We start from the raw sequence: 16,235 nt of genomic DNA on the forward strand, positions 1-16,235 counted from the left end.
GCTGTCCCCGCCTCACCATCCACATCCACGCTGAGAGCCAGCAGCTCTTAGAGAATCACAGTTGTAACACAGGCACGCAAAGCAACCGGTGAGCTGTTGCCATTCGTGCACAGAAATCGCCTCAGGAAGTTGAAGAGGGGAAAGGAAACTGGCGGGGGAGGTGACACCACACTGGAGCACGAGTGCCCGCCGGCCCCCACCTCCGCACCCACGTCCTCACCTCCGCACCCACGCCCTCTCCCTACCCACATCCCCACCTCCGCACCCACGCCCCCCGCCACCCACGCCGGGCCCGGCCAGGCCCCGCGCCGCCGCCGTAGGAACCGTCCTGCGGCGGAACGTTTGTGCCGCGGCCCGCGGGTCGGGGGGCGGGTGCCGGGAGGGCCCGGGGCGGGGGAGCGATGGCGGCGGAGAGGCGGTGGGGGGAGCGGGGCTCTGCCGTGCTGGAGCTGCCCCGCACGCCGCGGTTGGTGTGCGTGGAGTACCCGGGGCTGGTGCGGGACGTCGGGGCCATGCTGCGGACGCTGGGAGGAGAGCAGGGGGTGTCGCGGGTGAGGGGGGCCGCGGGGGCTGGGGGTGGGCCGGGGAGGGGGCTGGAGGCGGGGGCGGGCCGGGGCCAGGCGGCACCCCGCTGTGGGCCCCCCTGTCCGGGCCGCTCGGGCCCAGCAGCCCCCCGCGGAGGCTCCACGCGTGTTTTCGGGGCGATGCCGCTCGCCTGGGCCGCTGCTGTCCGCGAGGGAGGAGACGGGCGGCGTCGGGCCGGATGGGAGCGGCTGCGCGTCCCCGTGGTGTGGTGCCGGTGTTGGCGGAGCAGGGGCTCATGTCCCTGCGGCGGCGCGAGGGGAAGGGGCTGGTGGCCACGGGTGTGGGGGTGTGGGGCCGGGGGCTGTCGGCAAAGAGAGCGCGGGGGAGACGGGTGCGCGGGTGCGACGCGAAGGGAGACTGTGCCTGCCCTTGCTGACAGATCTATGCGGACCCTGCCAAAAGGCTGGAGCTGTATTTCCGCCCCAAGGACCCCTACTGCCATCCCGTGTGTGCCAATCGCTTCCCCACCTCCACCGTGCTGCTCAAGGTGAAGAGGAGGACCAAGAAGAAGCAGCAGTTGGGCACGGAAGAGCAAATCCGGCCGGAAGTCCGGTTTGAAATGGAGATTCTTGGGACCGTCACCACCGTTTACAAATTTCAAGGTAAGACTTGGATGTGGGTCCACGTGGCTTAACGACGAGCATGTGTGAGGGGAGAGGGAAGTGTTTCCCTCTGAGAATTGAGGACTGGAAGGACAATCGCGTCTGCTGTTGTCACAGCCTCCTTGCTGTATAAACCTTTGCATAGCCTTATCAGACTCCCGCTCCTGAACGTTGAGCGTTGTGAGAAATATTGTTGTATTCACAATGAACTTCACCGTGTTTTAACCTTTGTTTCTTACAGGAATGTCTGATTTCCAGTACCTGGCAATGCACTCTGGTCCCGATGGCAAGCCAACCTCCATGTATGACAAAGTCCTAATGCTCAAACCAGAGAAGGAAGAATTTTTCAATCGAGAATTACCTCTCTACATCCCGCCACCAATTTTCTCGCGTCTGGACACTCCCGTTGACTATTTTTATCGGCCAGATATACAACACCGGTGAGTGCCTTTTCTCATAATGTAGTAAACAGCTGTGTTGGTTCTGGAATGGAGAGGCAGCGAAACATTTTTGTGGTTTGGTGTATACTTCTACCAGACAAGTCTTCAAGCGAAGATTTCCTTTTTCACCACTTTTCAAGTGATGCCTCCAATCCATTCTGACTTCAGTGTGGTTATAGGATCTGTGCTCTTGAAGCATCAGGGCAGCACTAAATACATTGTTCATGTATTTCACCTGTTAAAGCTGCTGCCCCCTTCTGTTTTATCCCTCTTGATTTGGCACAACAGAGGCAAAAGAGCTTGAGAAACTGCCTGGCAGCAGAACCTCGGCAAAAGTCCGCTTGAGGACTTGCCCGTATTGGTGATCTGGTGCAGGCGACTGCCTCCCCCAGCACGCCCCACGCAGCGTGGGGTGCAGTGAGCCTGGCTTTCTGCCTGCTTCCAGTGGGCTGGAGCCGAGGGGGGAGCGTGCAGGAGTCGATGCCATATGTTCCCGTGAGGGCGCTCACCGGACCTGTTCCCTCCTGGCCCCCGGCTGGTTTTGCCAGAAGAACAATCTGTGAGATCTCCCACAAGAAACATCTTTCATTTTCTCACTGTAGTCCTTCATCAGCACTTAAAAAAACCCCATTATCTTAGCTGCATTTCCACCTTGCCTTGTCCCCGCACCCCACTGAGCTGCAGTAGCTACAGTGGAGCAAATGCAGAGGGTGAAGCCTTTTGTGCTGCAAATGCATTTCACGCCGATCAGTCGCCGGCTGCCTGGGGGTTTTCTGTCAGATAGTACAGGGGACCTCAGTCATTGTGCCACTGGATGTAGCTTTGCAGGGTTTTTTAATTGGAATGTTCTTTCCTCAGTGGTGTCACAAGAGTCTTTCATGGTACCGGTATGTGATTCCAAGATCCGTAGGCAGGTGGGGCCAAAGATAAACCAACCCATTGCTCGCATGGCTGAGTCCCTTCTCTTCGGAAGTGTGGAGCACAAACTTCCATTTTGGCATGTTCCCGTGAAGGCTCCGAGTCCGTGTGTGCCACAGGCAGGAAGCAAACCCGATCCTTTCCCTCTGTCTTAGGGAGGGGTACAACAATCCCCAGGTGTCTGGGGAGAACCTGATTGGCCTCAGCAGGGCCCGTCGCCCGCACAACGCTATCTTTGTGAACTTTGATGATGAAGAAATCCCAACGCAACCCCTGGATGCTGCCGTACAGACCTGGAAGAAAATGTGCACCAATCCTGTGGATAAAAAGGTGGAGGAAGAGCTGAGGAAGGTGCGTGCCTTACTCCTGACTTGAGCGCTGTGCTGCAGCGTGCCGTGTAGGAAAAAACTGCATGCAGCCCTTTTCTCTGACTCCCCCCAAAAGTCTTGGTGATTGTAACTGACTGATACAGCAAGTATCGGTAGACGCTGCTGGCACTGCTGTCTTCAGTTCAATTACGCAAGTCAAGATTTGAATCTGTCTTTGCAGCCAACTCACGTTAAGTTCCTTTTTGTGCCTCTAGTTCTTACATTACTGTGCTGATAGCTCATACTGAGGGCCAAAGGCCCCGATACGGAAGAAAGTCCGCTTGGAAAGCTGAACTGCCATTAGTAGCCCACTTCCCCCTGTTTCCACGGTTGTTTCTGTGTTATTTTAGCTCTTTGAAGTCCGTCCTGTGTGGTCTCGGAACGCAGTAAAAGCCAATATCAGTGTGCACCCGGACAAGCTGAAACTTCTGTTGCCGTATTTGGCCTATTACATGGTAAGTCTGTGCATCTGGCCTTGTGCCTGTCGGAGGCTGCGAGGAGGCAGAGCAAGGCAGCATCAGCTGGGTGTTCCTGGTTCTTTACAGTTTCTGAGGTCCCACCACTAAGTACCGGAGCTTCACGTTATGTGAAGAGGAAGAGGGAAGGAAAGCCTTGCTTTTGAACAGAAGTTAAAACCATGGAGGATTCAGTAACTCTTTGCTCCATTGGTTCTAATTGGCTTTGCAGTTCAGTCAGATGCTCAAATTGAGTGTCCATCCGGCAACAATAGCAGAATTTTTGCAAACCCACACTTTGTGGTGACCTTGCCAGTTAGTTTGTGAAAGCACGCAAATATTTGGGCTTTGATGCATTGATTGCCCAAGTTTCAGCTTATGAATAGCGGTGTGGCAAGTGTGGAAGATGCTGGTAAAAGACAGAAAAAGACTTTTGGGGCAACGAGGGGAAATACGAGAATTTTCTAAGAAACTCTGCAACGCTGTGCTGTTTTTTTGTAACCATCTTCCCCCACGTGTGTTTGTGCAGTTAACAGGTCCTTGGAGAAGCTTATGGGTTAGGTTTGGGTATGACCCCCGAAAACACCCTGAAGCAAAGATTTATCAAGTGCTGGACTTCCGAATTCGCTGTGGAATGAAATACGGTAAAAGGGCCCAAACCAGAGAGACGCTCTCTCTGCTTTCTGGTTAATCCTGGTAGTACTTTTCTTTTGGCTTGTTTTTCAAACTCTTTTGCCCTAGTTCTGCTCTGATGAAGATGACACCTTTTGAGTCTGTTGCTTACAGTAGTTCTTCTGTAGACTCCTTTACTACTTTGTTTCATAGTATGCAATATTACGTCTTTCCTCATTTGGCACATTGCAAACGCAACGGACTGCTGGCTGACTTTCCTCCTCCATGTGTTCCAAGCCCAAGTGGATGTAGCAGACCGTCTTCCCTCTGGCACAGGGGAGGCACTGAGCAGTAGATTCTGTTGCTTACCTAGTCGCTTTTCCTCCAGGACCTCAGCATCTTGTGCTGGACGTGAGGTCTCGGACTTTGGGACAGAGGGTTCCCATGCTCTGATTTTGCAGAGGGCAAGTTGAGGGAAAGGACTTTCTAGGTCATCCAATAAGTCTGTGACAGAGCTGGCATGCGGTCGTTACCATCAGATCACATCTCCCTCCGTCCAGGTTAAAGGGGTTTGTTGATCTGATAGGTCTCCTCTCCCCGCCTTGCTTAAGGCAGCATATCCCAGAGACCAGCCAGCCTTTGACGCAGCAGTCCAGCACCTCTGTTTCTGAGCTAGGGATGCTCTGCAGGGCGCTTGCCCTCAATTCACGATTGGTTTTCTTTTTTCACCTCTAGGTTACGCCCCCAGTGATATGCCCGTGAAAGCAAAACGCAGCACGTATAACTACAGTCTGCCCATCACTGTCAAGAAGCCAGGTATGCTGTGCCAGCAGAAGGGCTGTCCGGCTCTTCTGCTTCTTTGTTTACCCGAGTCGCAGTAGGGAAGGGTCTTCCTGTGTTCCAGCTGAGCCAAAATTGGTTGGAGCTTTATTTCTGGTTGTGGTATGGTGCTGCTGTTAAAGCCAGTAGAAGAGTCTGATGCTGGGAAGTGGTGTGAGAGGCCTGAATGCACGTCTGGCTGAGCCACAGTATCTGTTAGCAGACAGAAGGGAGTTCTGGGGGCAACGCTGGGAATTCAGCATTCACTTCTGTTCAGTGATGGTGCAGAGTAAGGGGAGAGTTGTTCTCTTGTGTTTGTCAAGGGAGAGTAGAAAAGGTTAAAGTTATGAACAGACACGCTGCAGAAAAAGCTGCCAAGCTCACCGCCTCTCCTGTGAGCGTCCGGTAACGTCTCTGAAGAACGAGCAGCACGTGCTCAGCTGCTGGGTTGGTCTGGTTTGTGCTGACCAGCAAAGTTGAATCAACGTGGAGACGTGACAGTACAATGCCACGGAGTGAAAGATGTCCCTAATTAGGACTCTCTTTTTTTGTCTTTCAGTAAGTCATCCAGTCAGTGTACATGATCTGAAACAGGGGCTTGGTACGTCTGGTGCATCTGGTGCAAAAAAGCCTGCCTCCAGCAGGTATAAGCTGAAGGTCAGCATTACTCTCTTTTACCAGAATCTCAAAATAGCTTAGTGAAAAAGGGGTGTTTCCTGTTTTTTGCAGTCATTAGGGGGACAGTTGTGAGTGAGTTGATGTCCTCAGGTTTACCTGGGAAGCTGCTGTCTGTACACATCACTACAGAACTTGACCTGCTGTGCGCTGAATGTATTTCTTACATGCTGCAAGATGGGATTGGTACTCTCAGCCCTAGTCTTAGCTGTGGTGAGCATTGTGTTTCAGTTGATAAAACTGGCACTCCTTTATGGGCAGTGAAGTGCAAAAAATCAGCATGTGTTTATCAGGTCGTCCTGCAAAATCCAGCAGGGCAAAGTAAATATTTAAACGGGAGTCTTTTATTCTTCCCTTTTTGCTAGAATGAAACCTATGATCCACTGTTACGCAGCACCAGGCTGCAGACAGAGGTGCAGTTTGAAGAGGTGAAGCGCGTTCTCTGGCCGACTGCGCTGTTGTGACTACGGCTGCAGTGAAATTCTGCTGCATCCCTCATTCGGCTTTCTCTTTTGCCATATGCAGAGCTATGCCTTGGAACTGATTTGTGTTGGAAGTGCCTTGTTCTTGAATCAGCCCATCGGAAGCACTTTTCAGTTATGCCAGAGTTGTCCTGCTACACCATAAAATGCACGTGAATCCTTTCCTTCTTTCCTCCTCTTAGGAATCCATCTACATTTTCCGAGAAGGAGCCCTACCCCCTTATCGGCAGATGTTCTACCAGCTCTGTGACTTGAATGTGGAAAGGTATTGCACGCTGGCGGCCAAGTCTTCTGTGAGAGCTAGATTTCAAAGCCTAGTGTTCGTATCCAGTCCCTTCCCCTCTCTCTCCTTGACCAGAAAAAACTTAAGAGGTGTTTGGCTTCTGAATAAAAATAGAACAGGCTTTTCACACATGAACTTCCTTTCCCTTATGACAATTCCGTGGATAACCAAATATGCTAGTCCAACTCGGTGAAGGAAAATGGAAGTAAGGCATAGTCTGTCTGCTTTGAAGTCTACACCTGAAGGTAGAAGGCTAACCTTTCCTTGCCTTTTGCTGCTTTTTAGCCTACAGAAAATCATCCGTCGGAATGACGGCACAGAGTCAGAGTGCACGGAGCGGGATGGGTGGTGCCTTCCAAAGACTAGTGATGACCTGCGAGATGCCATGTCTCTGATGATAAAGCAGATAATCAGATCCACGAGACCCGGTAAGGATGCTTCTGACCCTCAAAGTGTATTACTACCTTCCTGCCTACTACTGCAGCGTATTACTGCCTTCCTGCCGGTGTTAGACGTTGTGGGCTGAATAAGGATGTTGCAGTCAGCACCGGGGCAGTAGCGTTCCTGTAGTTGCCTCGTCCTTTGCGCTACATCTGGTGTTCTTTGTGTTCTCGCTCATCACGCTGCGTGAGCTGAGGCTGTTGTCCTGCAGCGTGAACGTGGGTTGGGATTAGGAATGGCTGGGAGTAAAGGTTTTCTGCTTCATCTTCCCACTACGATGGCCTTCAGGTTTTAAATGCCTTTGCCCAGTGATAATCAAGACCTTACTCTTCCTGATGTGTCTGTGGGTGGCATTTTACTTTCTGTTGATGTTATTAATTGAACAAGAAGTGAGGAAATCATTTTTGCGTGATACTGGGCCAGGGCAGTATCCCGGTGAATTAGGTCAGAACCAGCTAGGAGCGGAGGCACAGCACTGCAGATCAGCTGCTGTTCCGCTAGCATTCCTGGAGTGTGAGTGTGACAACAGATTGCTTTGGGCTTGATCAGATTCTATTAAGATGTGCAACATTAGCTGAGCCCCTCTGGCTTCTGCTTTCCTCTCACTTGTTTTATGAACTCTACTGCAAATGCCCCAGGTTTCACTGAGAGAGGTATCACAGTGTGTGGCTTGCTTTCTTTTTCTCTCTTTCTTTCTTTCTTTCTTTGTTTCTTTCTTTCTTTCTTTCTTTCTTTCTTTCTTTCTTTCTTTCTTTCTTTGTTTCTTTGTTTCTTCCCATTGAAGCTCTTTTCTCAAGTACAACAAGCAGTGAAGATGGCAAAGAGCAGCTGGCGTATGAGTCTGGAGAGGATGAGGATGACGAAGAGGAGGAGGAAGAGGACTTCAAGCCTTCTGATGGGAGTGAAAACGAAATGGAGACAGAAATTCTGGACTATGTGTGAACTCGGCGAGCAGTCTGGCTGCTGTTGGACAGAAGCGCCTCTGCTCTTGATCCTTGAGCGCTGAGGGTTCAGCCGCCGTGCCCAGGATGTGGGAAAGCAGAACTTGCACTAAGATGCCGATGGCCTGTCTGCACTGACTGCGGTGCCTGCTGGTGGGCGTCATTCGGGATGTTTGGGAGCCAGTGCCTACGTTTTTGTAACTGCTGGCTAATAAGCCCTCAAGCAAGCTCAGCAAACTCCCAGGAAAGAGCCCAGAATCCAAACCAGCTGGCAATACACCAGGAAAGAGGAGAAGTTACATTCCCAAATCTCTCTGTGTGTGGGAGGTGCACCTTGGCCGAGTTGGTGGCCATGTGGAAAACAGAAAAGGTGCCCGAGGAGGTGCTGGGGGGGCACTCCAGTGCTGCTGGAGTCCCTAAGGCAGGTGCCGCCCGTCTGCTTGTCTAAGGGGGACGAAGCTACTGTGCCATGACTTCAGCATGGAGCCTCGCTTGCCATCTTGGAAATAAAGCCAGCAGGAAAGCACGCTTTCCGGCAGTCAATAATTCCCTTCTGCGGGCTGTCGTGTATGTTGTCCTCACCAGCTAGTGCACTTCTCAATTCCGTTTTGACTTCCCCAGCAGTTAGCAAGGATGGAAGGAAGCAGGCAATGGGGCAGAGCTTCAGGTCCCCAGAGGTTGGCCACTCATTAGTGTGCCAGTGCTGGCTGGATTGTTACCAGCCAGTCACAGGAATTGAGGATCTGCTGGCATTTTGTAAGTCTTGTGCGTTCCCCGGTGTGTTACAAGTGCAAGGTTTCTCATTAGTGGCCAAGAATATGCTCTAATGCATGGTTTAGTATGATTTCAGCCTCCTGCGCTTGTGCGAGGCTTCTCAAGGCTTCGGCTTTTTTTATGTTCTCTGGAGTTTTGTCAGACTGAGATATTTCCTTAGGTTTGGCCTCCAGCACACAAAACAACATCTGCAGGGCTCTCACACAGTGACGCCAGTCTACCTCAGCCATGGTTTGGCCTCAGCCTACTGAAGGACAAGTGTGTAGAGGTTCCCCTGATTAACCTTAGAGCCAAGTCAGGTCACGGCACTGACACGCAGCTGCACTCCTAGCTATATATACGTCCACGTCCATTTGGGGACTGGCTCTTCAGGTGTGCAGTCACCATGGCTCGCTGGGAGATCCTGTGCTTTGCCTTGTGCTCCTACGTTGGGGTAGCGTGGGCTGCAACCGTAAGTACAAAAGCACTTCTCATGGCTTTGCCAGACATTTTGCCTGTGCCTGTCTGAATGAGCAAAATCCTGCTGTGTCCGGTCTGGAGCCCATGAAAGAGGGCCTGCAGACCATGACAGCCAAGGCAGGGTGTGTTCCTGCCCTAAACGTGGCAAAGGCTCTCACCAACGTTTTTCCAAAAGTTCCAGCGCAGCTCTGTGTCAGGTCTGGCCTGGTTTACATCTTCAGGCTGAAGGTCCTCACCTTCTGCCATTTATCTTTGGGAGTGCAGGGGAATTGCTGCTGCCTGTCTGCTCCAAAGGGCAGCCTGCAGGACATCTGCGCGGGCACATCTCCAGTGGCAGCTCCCTGTGGGCTTTCCACAAGGGTCCAAAGGGGTGGCTGGGGAAGGCGGGCTGTGAGTGGGTCCATCTGGGGGCCCGGGCAGGGCAAGGTGTGGGTGCTGGCAACACGGGAAGCCAGAGGCATGAAGGACTGTGCAATGGATTTTCTCTTCTCAATGGTACCACGTGTAGCTGGGCGTGGTGTACACCGAGGGCGGTTTTGTGGAAGGCGAGAGTAAAAAGCTGGGACTCTTTGGGAAGTACATTGACATCTTCAGAGGGATCCCCTTTGCTGCCCCTCCAAAGACTCTGGAAGACCCCCAACCTCATCCTGGCTGGGATGGTAAGATCCAAGTTTTGAATGCCTTTGGTTTGGGCTTTTATTTTCGCTTCCCTCTCTTTAGTCCGTCATTGACCAGCCAAAGATGCTGTTGCCTGCTTTCACGTATTAAGCAGCGCCATGAAAAGGCTCTTAGTCTCATGGTGGGTATGAGAGTCTGTGTCTAAGCATTCCCAAGCAACTCACGTAACCACGTGAAGTACCAAAACCGCTGCATGGCACCTGCATCATCTCCCCTCCCCATGCCTTGGCTGTCCAGAGCTAGTTCACGTGGGAAAGGGTCCCACTTTGTCACTCCCTCAGACCGGTCACAGTGGCTGGGGAGGCTTTGCTGCCTCTGCACTGGACTCGCAGAGGAGAGGATGGACGGACGGACAGAGAGCTTGCAACCAAAGGATGGAGTTGATGCCTCTAACTAGGATGTGCTGTCTTCCCTCTCTCCTCTCAGGAACACTGCAGGCAAAAGAATTCAAAAATCGCTGCATGCAGATGACGCTTACACAAACTGATGTCCGCGGGAGCGAGGACTGTCTCTATCTGAACATCTGGATCCCTCAAGGGAGGAAACAGAGTATGTGCTTGGCAGAGACCTGGGGAGGAGATTCTCAGTTGCCGTTTGTGCACAAATTGCTCTGGAGCATCTCTCAGCAGCTACGTTCCCAGAGCGGGCAAGTGCCAGGAGCACTGATTTTCAGAGGGAAAGGTGGGAGCCATGTCAACCAATGTCCCTCAGCTGCAGCCTGTTGGGAGTTTCAGCCTCTTCTACAGAGCGTGGCCTTTCTTGCCCCCAGGCTATTGCAGAGCATCGTCTCTGTTCATGCCTGGGTGGAGGGATCCTCAGCGAGTGGTATGGGGATGGATGGGCGGCACCTTGTAGCTATGTTGCAGCTCACCCTGCTTTTCTTCCTCATCTCCCAGTCTCCACCAACATGCCAGTGATGATCTGGATCTACGGCGGCGCCTTCCTTGTAGGAGGGGGCCAGGGAGCCAACTTCCTCAATAACTACCTGTACGACAGCGAGGAGATTGCCGTGCGGGGCAACGTGATCGTGGTGACCATCAACTATCGCCTGGGGCCCCTGGGCTTCCTGAGCACCGGAGACGCAAACTTGCCAGGTACCGTAGCTGCTCCCTCCTCAGGGGACCCTGTCACGGGTCCCCAGCTTATCAGCTTTGCTGCGCCCTTGCTCAGTGGTGGGTGCTCTCTGTTGCTCAGGGAACTACGGGCTGAAGGACCAGCACATGGCGATTGCCTGGGTGAAGAGGAATATCAAGGCCTTTGGGGGTGACCCAGAAAACATCACCATCTTTGGGGAATCAGCCGGTGCTGCCAGTGTCTCCCTGCAGGTGTGTTGTCTTTGTCGGACCCCACCAGAGCCACTTCTCTTCTCTGTAAAGGGGAGAGATGGTCCCCTTGGCACTCGGCCACTTTCCTCCGCACACGCTGCCTGATTAACGTCCTCTCCTGCCCGGGGACAGCAATGCTCGGCCTCTTTGCTTTGTGGCCGCTCCTCCTTCTTCAGTTTAATCAGCCCCACTGCTGCAGGCACGTGTCCTCGCTTTTGGGACCTCTGGTGGAATAGCATTTACTTGCCATGTCCCCCTACTCTGCTCCTCTTCTCACCCCATCACCTTTTAACTTTAACTGCTGAGACTGTTAAATAGCACGAGAGCTGGCAGCTTCCCCGGGCCTGGTGCACAAGCTGTGAGGGGATGGGCCGGGTCTGGCAGGCGATGGTCACTTCAGCATTTTGTACGTGAACCCCCCTTGTTTCTATTTTGCACCGCAGATGTTGAGCCCAAAGAACAAGGGCCTGTTCAAGAGAGCCATCAGCCAGAGCGGGGTCGGTCTCTGCAGCTGGGCCATCCAGAAAGAGCCGCTTGCCTGGGCTACAAAGGTAGGGTGCAAGTCTCGCTTGAGGGAATGGGAAACAAAACCAGGGATTCCCTAGAGAAGAGGTTCCCTTTGCGTTTCCAAAGAAGGGCAATGAAGCTGGTGAAGGGTCTGGAGCACAAGTCTTATGAGGAGCGACTGAGTGAACTGGGGTTGTTTAGCCTGGAGAAAAGGAGGCTCAGGGGAGACCTTATTGCTCTCTACGGCTACCTTGAAAGGAGGTTGTAGAGAGGCGGGGGTCAGTCTCTTCTCCCAAGTAGCAAGCCATAGGATGAGAGGAAATGGCCTCAAGTTGTGCCAGGAGAGGTTTAGACTGAATATTAGGAAATTTTACTTCACTGAAAGGGTTGTCCAGCATTGGAACAGGCTGCCCAGGGAAGTGGTTGAGTCCCCATCCCTGGAGGTATTTAAAAGACGTTTGGCTGAGGTGCTTAGGGACATGGTGTAGTGGTGGTCTTGGCAGTGTTAGGTTTACGGTTGGACTCGATGATCTTAAAGGTCTTTTCCAACCTCTGCGATTCTGTGATTCTGTGAAGAGCATAACTAGCAAGGGATTTGGCAGTAGCCATGCTGCCAAACACAGAGCTTTGGAAACATGCTGCTTTGAGATTAAAACCAACCTCTGCCTCGGTGAAGCTGGTAAGGAAGCCTGGCTTCAGAGTGTAATGCTGGTAGGTTTCTCTCTCTTCTCCTGCAGCTTGGACAAAAGGTGGGCTGCCCCACAGAGAACACCACCGACTTGGCCAACTGCTTGCGCGTATCTGACCCCAAAGCTCTGACGCTGGCCTACCACCTGCAGCTGATCCACCTGCCCTGTGAGTCCCCCGGGCCCTGCTGTGGTCCCCCACCCACACAGGGCTCACCGTGCCTTTGACGGGACGCTGGGGCGATTGCCGGGAGTGTTGAAGCAGTGCTTGTGTCCTTCAGAAAGGGGACAATAATGACAGCTCTCGCAGTTGCCCTTCCACAGGCAGGTGCACATTGCGCTGAGTGAACACTGTTGATCGTGCAGTGGCAGCGGTGGCAGAGGAATTATCCAAGGGCCATGCCTTGGCTCCAAAACAAAGCCCTGTTTGGGCTTTCTGTTCTGTGGAAGCAGCAAGAGCAATTCCAGAACACAGCTTACAAACAAAACATAATTGACCACAACCCTGCTATTTTCATTTGAGTCGCTGGGTGGAGTGTAGGACTCTCGCAGCAGGTAGGGAACGCTCCTGCTTTTGCCGCCTGTGAGAATCTCTTTCCCAAGAAGACTCTCCTCTCCTCCTCGCCCTCCTCATGCTCCTGGTACGTAGCCCCAGTATTTAGCCTTGCTCAGGACAGAGAGTGGCCAAGCCACTGCTGTGCAGCTGCATGGGCCGGAGCCGGCTGTCCTGGCAATGAGTGAGCGCAGGCAGATGGGGTGGGGAGGAGAAGTTCTGCTCTTCCCTACCTTTGGCTGGGCTTTTTGGGAAGGGGCTGGGGGAAGGAGGAGAGGAATTGCTGCTGTTACCTGCCAGTCCTTGGCTGGCAGACCTTTTGCTCCTCTCCCCTGCCTACAGGCATGAGGTTTACTGAACGTGATCCTGTGGTCACGCTGAAGTCACCACCCAAGCTCTCGTTCACCTCAGCCTATTCCTTCCACAGTTCCTTGAGCCGTGGGATATGCCAGGCCACACATTGGTCTTTTCTCAGCTCCTAACGGACTCCGGTTTTGTCTCCTGCTGCAGCTCCCCTGGTTCACACGCTGGTCTTCGCTCCTGTCATCGATGGAGACTTCCTCCCAGACATGCCAGAGAACCTCTTTGCCAACACTGCTGACATTGACTACATTGCTGGGGTCAATAACATGGATGGACACATCTTTGCTGGCATTGATTTACCTGCTATCAACCGCCCACTTGTGAAAATCACTGCGTAAGTGAAGGACGCTCTTAAAACCCTCAACAGGAGGAACCTTATCTTTAATGTAGCCCCCAAACTCCAAGGACTTAGACCTGAGTGGACAGGGCACTACTTTCCAAGCAGGATCTCGCTCCAAGCCAGGGTGCCTAGGGCCTATGTTGCCAAGTCCAGAGCCTTCAAGAGAAAGGACCAGCGAGTGGGGAAGCCTCCCCATATATCTTTAAGGTGCTCCTGAACCCTGAACTCAGCACCAGCGATAGGCTTGGCAGCCCTGATGCTCTCTGTCCAGAGCAGGTACATGCCAGACATGCTGGGCGCCCGCCCCGTAAGACTCCTCTTTGCGGGCAAAAGGAGCTTGTGGCCAATTTGGCCCCAGGCTGTCCTGCTGGGAAAGCTGGGAAGCACATGCCCGCCATCTAAGACCTGGAATGAAATCACTGGCTTTTACTCCACCAAACCATTGCTAACCCCAGGGTTGGATGTCAACGTCAACGGGAGCTGGGGTCCGTTTCCATGAGCCCTGCCCCGCTTGAAGGTGCCGGTCTGTAATGAGTTGATACTACTTGTCTTTTCAGGAACGAGGTCTATAATTTGATCAAAGGACTTACCGTGGACAGGGGCGAGCATGGAGCCAACGTGACATACAATCTCTACACGCAAGTGTGGGGTGACAAGCCGGACCAGGAGGTCATGAAGAGGACAGTGGTGGACCTGATTACTGACTACATCTTCCTGGTTCCCACACAGGGGGCACTGAATCTGCACGTGCAGAATGCCCGGTGAGCAGCTCAGCCCTGGCAGGAGCCCAAAGCCTGCCTGGGGGCCGAAAGGCTGCGTTTCCAGCGCAGGGGGCTTTGGAGCACGGTGAGAGGGCTGAACTTGAAGGAGGAGGCAGGCTTTTTGGTACCGAGTACACACTTAGCGTGGCTCGTACAAACGCTATTTCCCTAATGCTGCAAGGGAGTCATGCTAGGAACTTGCTTTAAATTCCCATTGAAACAAGTTTTTGCTTCTTACAAACATCAGACTTCCTCCTGGCGATGTTTGATGCCACGAGACATGGCAGTTGGATGAAGTGAGGGTTAGGGTGCTAATCAGAAATGGGAGATAAAAATTACCAGACAGAAGGATGTTTTCTGCTGAGAGCACCTCTTAGGTGGATGTGAGCATCTTCCAAGGCCGAATGCTGGCTCTGCCGGTATTTGGAGCGTGGTTATGAATCCGCACCCCTTCCTCTGCTCTCCGCTCGCAGCTGCTTAGCAAGTCTCTTTTATTTCCCCAGGAGTGCCAAGACATACAGCTACTTGTTCTCCCAGCCATCCCGAATGCCCGTCTACCCAAGCTGGGTAGGGGCGGACCACGCTGATGACCTGCAGTACGTGTTTGGGAAGCCCTTTGCCTCCCCCCTGGGCTACCTGCCCAAGCACAGGACTGTCTCGGGTGCCATGATTGCTTACTGGACCAACTTTGCCAGGACAGGGTGAGTGACGCCAGTTCCCCATTTGAGGCTTGCTGAAGCACTTCAACCTGCTGCTTTTGCCTATTAACTTCTGAGGAGCCATTCCCCCAGGCGGGGTGTCCTCTGTCTGCCCTCGTCTTGTGAGCCTGGCTCTGTGTCTCCCAGCGGTGGAGTTTGCTCTGGGTCCTCCTCATCCAGAGAACACCTGGGGCCAGCAGAAGCTGTCACAAGTTTTCAGAACTTGTGAACTCTTCTTAAACTTAACAATGAGGTTGGTTTCCGAGTCCTGGCGTTCAGGCAGGAGTTAAGTCCCTGTCTGCAGCCCGGGATGATGCTAGTGGGGACCAAAGGAGGGCCTGCAGGTCGGCAAGCTGCTCCTAGCAGGCAGGATTGCTGTTGCTTGTCCCAATGTCAGACTCTCTCTTTGCACTCCCTTAAAGCCTCGCTTGAGCCGACGGGGTCCCTGCCAAACACCACAAGCCTTGCTGCATCCACAAGCTGCCCTGATGAAACTGAATTTCTCTGTCTCCTTTTTTCCCAGTGATCCCAACAAAGGGAATTCAGAGGTGCCCGTTAACTGGCCACTCTACACCCGTGAAGAGGGTTACTACCTGGAAATCAACAACAAGATAAACCAGAACTCTGTGAAGCAGAATCTGAAAGCCCAGTACGTGACTTTCTGGAACTCAGACTATCTGAGTCTGCCGCAGGTTGCCAACATCTCCGTGATCGACAAACTGCCATGGAACACCTTTTAAAAAACACCTTTTAAAGATGGGCCCAGTTCATTAAAGGCTTGCTTGTGACTGAGCAATTCTGGCTGCTCTGTGTCTTTGCCGTGCCAGGGTTTTCTCCCCAACACGAAGGTCGGGCAGCAAGCGCCATCCAGGCCCTGGGCCAAGCGTGTTCCCCCGACCCAAAGCCCAGCAATGTCCCGGGGAAGCTGCTGGCACCCGAGAGCCGCGGCTCGGCCTGCTCTGCCAGCCGTTGGGCTCAGGGCCTGTTTTCCCTCGTTGCCGGCAGGACGGGCCCGATCCTGACCTGTCCTCTGGCTGTCCCCGCCTCACCATCCACATCCACGCTGAGAGCCAGCAGCTCTTAGAGAATCACAGTTGTAACACAGGCACGCAAAGCAACCGGTGAGCTGTTGCCATTCGTGCACAGAAATCGCCTCAGGAACTTGAAGAGGGGAAAGGAAACCGGCGGGGGAGGTGACACCACACTGGAGCACGAGTGCCCGCCGGCCCCCACCTCCGCACCCACGCCCCCAGCTCCGCACCCACGCCCTCTCCCTACCCACGTCCCCACCTCCGCACCCAAGCCCTCTCCCTACCCACATCCCCACCTCCGCACCCACGCCCCCCGCCACCCACGCCGGGCCCGGCCAGGCCCCGCGCCGCCGCCGTAGGAACCGTCCTGCGGCGGAACGTTTGTGCCGCGGCCCGCGGGTCGGGGGGCGGGTGCCGGGAGGGCCCGGGGCGGGGGAGC

At 53.6% G+C, this 16,235-nt stretch overlaps 2 protein-coding genes across 11 annotated transcripts; both read left to right on the forward strand.

Annotated features, from left to right (window-relative positions):
* The first annotated feature begins 400 nt into the window (after positions 1-400).
* On the forward strand, positions 401-7,801 carry LOC142418157 (general transcription factor 3C polypeptide 5-like). 10 transcript variants are annotated; one of them, XM_075519617.1, is made up of 11 exons: positions 401-551; positions 965-1,187; positions 1,429-1,627; positions 2,701-2,896; positions 3,264-3,368; positions 3,898-4,012; positions 4,716-4,796; positions 5,359-5,456; positions 6,139-6,221; positions 6,525-6,667; positions 7,465-7,800. In XM_075519617.1, exons 1-11 carry the CDS (start codon positions 402-404, stop codon positions 7,620-7,622), a joined length of 1,551 nt encoding a protein of 516 aa, XP_075375732.1. In that variant the 5' UTR covers position 401; the 3' UTR covers positions 7,623-7,800. The 10 variants fall into 10 exon arrangements, with proteins under 10 accessions (XP_075375732.1, XP_075375733.1, XP_075375741.1 ...); XM_075519618.1 differs by having other exon boundaries at positions 1,013-1,187; XM_075519626.1 differs by having other exon boundaries at positions 413-466; positions 1,013-1,187.
* A 20-nt stretch (positions 7,802-7,821) lies between these two features.
* LOC142418156 (bile salt-activated lipase-like) lies at positions 7,822-15,571 on the forward strand. Its single transcript, XM_075519616.1, has 11 exons — positions 7,822-8,846; positions 9,363-9,513; positions 9,959-10,081; positions 10,429-10,626; positions 10,727-10,857; positions 11,301-11,408; positions 12,102-12,219; positions 13,114-13,300; positions 13,864-14,067; positions 14,571-14,768; positions 15,289-15,571. Exons 1-11 carry the CDS (start codon positions 8,781-8,783, stop codon positions 15,503-15,505), a joined length of 1,701 nt encoding a protein of 566 aa, XP_075375731.1. The 5' UTR covers positions 7,822-8,780; the 3' UTR covers positions 15,506-15,571.
* Positions 15,572-16,235: the final 664 nt, after the last annotated feature.

The sequence above is a fragment of the Mycteria americana genome, chromosome 17, assembly GCF_035582795.1.
Source record: "Mycteria americana isolate JAX WOST 10 ecotype Jacksonville Zoo and Gardens chromosome 17, USCA_MyAme_1.0, whole genome shotgun sequence".
Classification (NCBI taxonomy): Eukaryota; Metazoa; Chordata; class Aves; order Ciconiiformes; family Ciconiidae; genus Mycteria; species Mycteria americana.